Source organism: Ptychodera flava, chromosome 16 (genome assembly GCF_041260155.1).
Source record: "Ptychodera flava strain L36383 chromosome 16, AS_Pfla_20210202, whole genome shotgun sequence".
Taxonomy (NCBI): Eukaryota; Metazoa; Hemichordata; class Enteropneusta; family Ptychoderidae; genus Ptychodera; species Ptychodera flava.
Genome location: NC_091943.1, coordinates 18,981,277 through 18,986,333, shown reverse-complemented (window position 1 = coordinate 18,986,333; position 5,057 = coordinate 18,981,277). Strand labels below are relative to the sequence as shown.

The following is a 5,057-nucleotide window of genomic DNA, read 5'->3' as shown; positions in this document are numbered from 1 at the left end:
CTATAAAAGACCCATTAATGCCATTTTTTCTCCTTTTTTCAGTATTTTTTCCCTGTGTGTCCACTACGTATTCTAGTTCTTCCTATAGCATGATGAAGTAACCAGTTTCAACCTAGCCTCTGTATCATTACCAGTCATTATTATTGTTGAGAAATGAAGTCAATTTTCAATAATAATATTGCTCATTTTACACATACCAACTGCATTGTGAGGTTTAAGGCTTGGTGTTTCATCATGCTGCAAGAAGTTTAACAAGGCACTCCAGCTTCAACAAGAACAAAAATGCTGAAAAATATTCTCTGTCTGTCATAGTGTAAAAAATTTTGGCGGCCCACCCTTTACCTTCCCTGGAATTTTCATGGCCCAGCCAAGAACACTCATTTTTTTCGTGGACCCCCCCCCCCCCCATTTTCTCTTTCGCCCCCTGCCATTAATTGTACTCGGTCCCTTAGCAATACGGACACTTACTACACCAGACGAGTCACAAGAGAGTGGCCACCACATGGTTCTAGTTTCAAGGACCACAGTCACTCGTTTGTCAGTCCGGGTCAGCTCCAAAATTGGAGCGCTATACCATAATATTTCTCCACTCTCATTAGCCAATCAGCGGCCAGCGCGCCATCAGTAAAAATTGTATTTCCTGGCAACCTCCACATGCGTCCTTCGTTACGTACGCCATACTGTGTCGAACTCCCGCGCCGTATTCTGTCATAATGTCGAACAGTTGTGTGGCCACTCTGTCAAAAAACAATTTCAAAAGCGCGTACCAGTTTTATTCTGGCTAAGACAACCAAACCCCATATATACGCTGTGATTCCTAGACTCTGGCTTGAAGTCCTGCGAAATATAAATCGTGTACCTACAAAGATCGTTCAGAATACCCCATTTGTATCGGAGATAGCAGCGATACAAATTCTACCATATGGGGAACAGTTGTGTGGCCACTCTGTCAACACATTTCAAAATCGCGTACCATTTTTAGTCTGCGTTTGACAATTACAAAACAGGTATCGTTTTAAAGCTCTGACATTGCTCTTCTTTCTTGCAAAATGTTATACGCGTACCTACACAAATAACCTTTATAACAGTATTTCTAATAGAGATGACGAACATCCACAAAATGATTCTTGGTACTTGAGCGAAATCGATAAACTGGGGGTAGAAATGAATCGTCAATATTTCGAATATTTGTTCACTAATCGGACTCCTTGTTGGACATGACCTTCTGCAGAACACGTGGATTATGTTGACTGTCGAAATTCGTCGAAATTCACAAGACAGGGGCTTAATAAGCGGCCCAAAACTGCCGATCACACTTGGTGGGTAATTTGTGACCCAGCGTGACCTGTACTTTATTAATGATGTAATCTGGTCGATGATTGGCTGAATGCCGGAATACATTATCATAATGAGTCTCCAATTTTGGGGCTGACCCGGACTGTTTGTGGAGTGACCGAGCCAGGACATTAACTCAGAAACTAAGTAGGACCACTGTCACTCTCTTGTGGAGTGATATAACTAGGACCATGGTCACTCTCTTGTGGAGTGATCGAGACAGGACAAAAAGTAACTAAGACTACCTAGGACCGACGCACACATGGGCCATTAGGCTTAGCCATGGTTCCGTATTCAATAAAGAAGTTGCAGTTCTACATCAACACTCGTCGTCAGTTCACGTTTCTCTCTAAAATATATGAAATGAAAAAACTAGGAACTCTGGAGTGAACAAGACAAGACATTTACTCAGAAACTAACTAGGACCAGGGTCACTCTCTTGTGGAGTGACCGACACTGGGACCTTGTTCACTGCTTCGTGGAGAGACCGAGACAGGACATTCACTCAGAAACTTACTAGGACAAACTAGGACCAACTAGGACTTATAGGCAGAGTCCCTTACTGCTGTGGCCGGGCCGGTAGGCCTGGTCACTGTTCCCTATTGAATAAACAAATTCCAGTTCTAAGTCAAAACTCGTTGTCAGTTTAAATTCTCTCTACAAGATATGACATTTCCCATGTAGTATTGACGGGAGTCCAATAGAAACTAAATACAGTAATGACGGATATCTCTCCATGCTGTTCTTACCTTAAGCCTGCTCCGCACGAGAAAAATTAGCTGAGTCAAAGTTCATTCAAGTATTCTCTCGTGTGCGGGCAATTTTGGTGAGTTTTTTCCTCGTGAGTCATTGAACAAAACATTCAACATGTTTGATATTTTTCGCCTCGCTAGGCAAATTCCTCACCATGTGCGCTGGAGAAAGTGATTTTCCTCAAGTTTTTTTGACTAAAATGCGCATGTGGAGATCACATGACTGTGCAAAATAACCATCAGTAGCCTGGCCCATAACATTGAAAACACAGCTTTTGTTTGATAGACCTTTTATGATCCTAACTAGATTTTCAGAAGATCGCCCTCAATCTTTCTTAAGGCCCTCTGACGCAAAAATCCAGAAACTTCTTGGTAAAACAATTAAAAGGTTGCAGATAAAATTACACCTACGCAGACACATTTTTGTCCACTGTCTTAAAGCAAGTAGACTCTCCAGAAAGTAGCGGAAGAATGTTCCTTTGCAATATGGACACTTACTACACCAGACCAGTCATCAAACGACCATGTATCACGTTACATTGCAATGAAAAAAGAAATGGACTGAGATTCATTACCAGCTTTGAACTTAACTGGGTTCGTACCCAAAGCACAAAACAAAGACCTAGAATCATCCACTCTACTGATACAGCCAGAAAAGGAAACACCAACAGAAACAGGTAAGACAGAAACACACACTGCAAATCAACAGACACACAACAAGCAATAATAACGATAACAACATGCTACCTCTAACGGAGATAGCCCAAATGATGTCCCGTCAACGTTTACCACTAGAACAACCAATGACATTTGGAGGCGACCTAACCATGTACATGTCATGGAAAAGATCATTTGAAGCCACTGTAACAACGACCTGCATACAGACATCTGAGAAACTAGATTTCCTGCATAAATACACGCAGGGAGATCCGCGTAAATTCATCGAAGAGCATCTACAACGATATGTAGACGACCCAGACGAGTCATATAGAGAGGCTTGGATAGAACTAGAAGACAGATTCGGCAAGCCTGTAGTTATCACCTCAGTAATCCTGGAAAGACTTACGTCCTTCCCGAAAGTTAAACCAGACGAATGCAAACAGCTCCTCGAACTCTCAGACTTATGTTCTAACACAGAGGCACACATGAGAAAACTTCCTCACCTCTCTTCCCTCCATATACCACAGGGACTCTAGACCGTTCTGAAGAAGTTACCAACATTCGTCCTCAACAAGAGGAGAGATAATGTGGCATCATACAAACGACACCACACAACATTTCCTCCATTCTAGTTCTTCACAGACTTTCTAAAAGATACATCGAAAGCAGCATTCGATCCTGATATTCCAAGACCAGACAACACACCCCTGGAACAAGTAAGTTAAAATCCAGTCAACAAACGAAGACTAGAGCACGTGTACATTCAACAAAATAATCAAACGAAGAAAAACAAAGTCTCTTCCACGAAGCTACAGGACATGACCTGAAAGACTGCAAAGCATTTGCAAAGCAACCAGTTGCTGAAAGAATTGAACTGGGTTAGACGAAAGGCTTGTGCTTTAAATGCACTAAGAAACATCTCGCTAAGGACTGCACATCGACCATCGAATGCTCTATATGCAAGAGCAAGAAGCACATCACCTGTCTCAATGCTACACCCAGTGACAGCTAGGTCGACGCAGAAAACAACCAAAGCCAAGCCAGAAGATAAAGAAAAGGAAACCCAAGGAGCTACAACAAAATTTACCAGACTACCAGACTCACGAAATGCCCAGCCGGATGTTCTTGTGGGAAGAGAGTCCTCGCAAATGTTTACACACAAGACCGTCCAGCAGACTACATAGAAAATTACGTAGTCGTAGACCACCAGTCCAATGCCTGTATCGGTGACAGCCACCTCTTTGACGCACTGAAGATACACTGCCCAGACCTTGAATATGAACTGTCAACATGCAGCAGCAAAGGAGAACTCAAAAAGTGACAACGTAACAATAACGTCATTATAGAATCAATTAATGAAAGAAGAAAATCTTTCCTGTAATGCTAGAAAACGACAACATACCGAGCATCAAGAACGAAATACCCACACCAGATATTTGCAGGGCCTTCAAACACCTGAAGCCCATCATCTATTACATTCCAGAACCAAAAAAGAACGTTTTAATTCACCTCCTCATCAACAGAAACTGCCCAGAACCACTGAAAGTCAGAGTAACAAGAAACGGACCTGTAAACTCGCCTTGGGCTCAACGCACCGACCTAGGGTGGACAATTTCAGGTGAACTGTGCCTAGAGACAGCAAGAGGTGTAATTCGTACTTCAGTACACCGTACTACTGCAACCCTCAATGGCTATGGCTACAATGAATCAACGCTCGAATGTAATCATCACATCCACATCAAAGACATAATAGGCCTGAAACTCGGTAACTTCGGCAACACCACCTTCAAAGGGTCACCTTATGATGAACAAAAGGCAACCTCCATTGAAGACAGGCAATTCCTGGACATCATGCAACGAGAAGTCCATGTAACTGAGGAGGGCAATCTAGAACTTCCTCTCCCCTTCAAACAAAACCCGAAGAAATTACCGAAAACCGAGAACCAGCTCTGAACCGATTCTACAATCTACAGATTCAGCCTCAGTGTAAACCACAAATGATGGAAGAATACTTTCAGTTCATGAAGAAAATAATGTACGAAAACCCCACAAGTCCTGTTCCAGAAGACGAAATAGACAGACTAACCTCAGCACCAGATGCACAGAAAGCTATCAGTCTTATCAACAGAACAAGAGACTTACTGACTACCAGAAATAGGCCGTGGGGTAGAGGGGGTCTACGTGCACCATCCCAGGATAACAAACCTGTATTTTTCAGAAGCCTTGGCATCCCTAGAATACGAAATGGAATTTTAACAGAAAAAATATAGGCATGCAATAGCTGTTATGGTCATGTTTTGAAGGGTACCG

General features: G+C 42.5%; 1 protein-coding gene across 1 annotated transcript; it reads left to right on the top strand.

The window, feature by feature from the left end:
- Window positions 1-2,827: 2,827 nt before the first annotated feature.
- Window positions 2,828-3,283, top strand: LOC139115017 (uncharacterized). Its single transcript, XM_070676926.1, has one exon. The coding sequence runs from the start codon at window positions 2,828-2,830 to the stop codon at window positions 3,281-3,283; it is 456 nt and encodes a 151-aa protein (XP_070533027.1).
- The last annotated feature ends 1,774 nt before the right edge of the window (window positions 3,284-5,057 follow it).

What these genes read in the sequence shown, in the direction of transcription:
- LOC139115017 (XM_070676926.1), top strand. Translation starts at nt 2,828, where the DNA reads ATGCTACCTCTAACGGAGATAGCCCAAATGATGTCCCGTCAACGTTTA.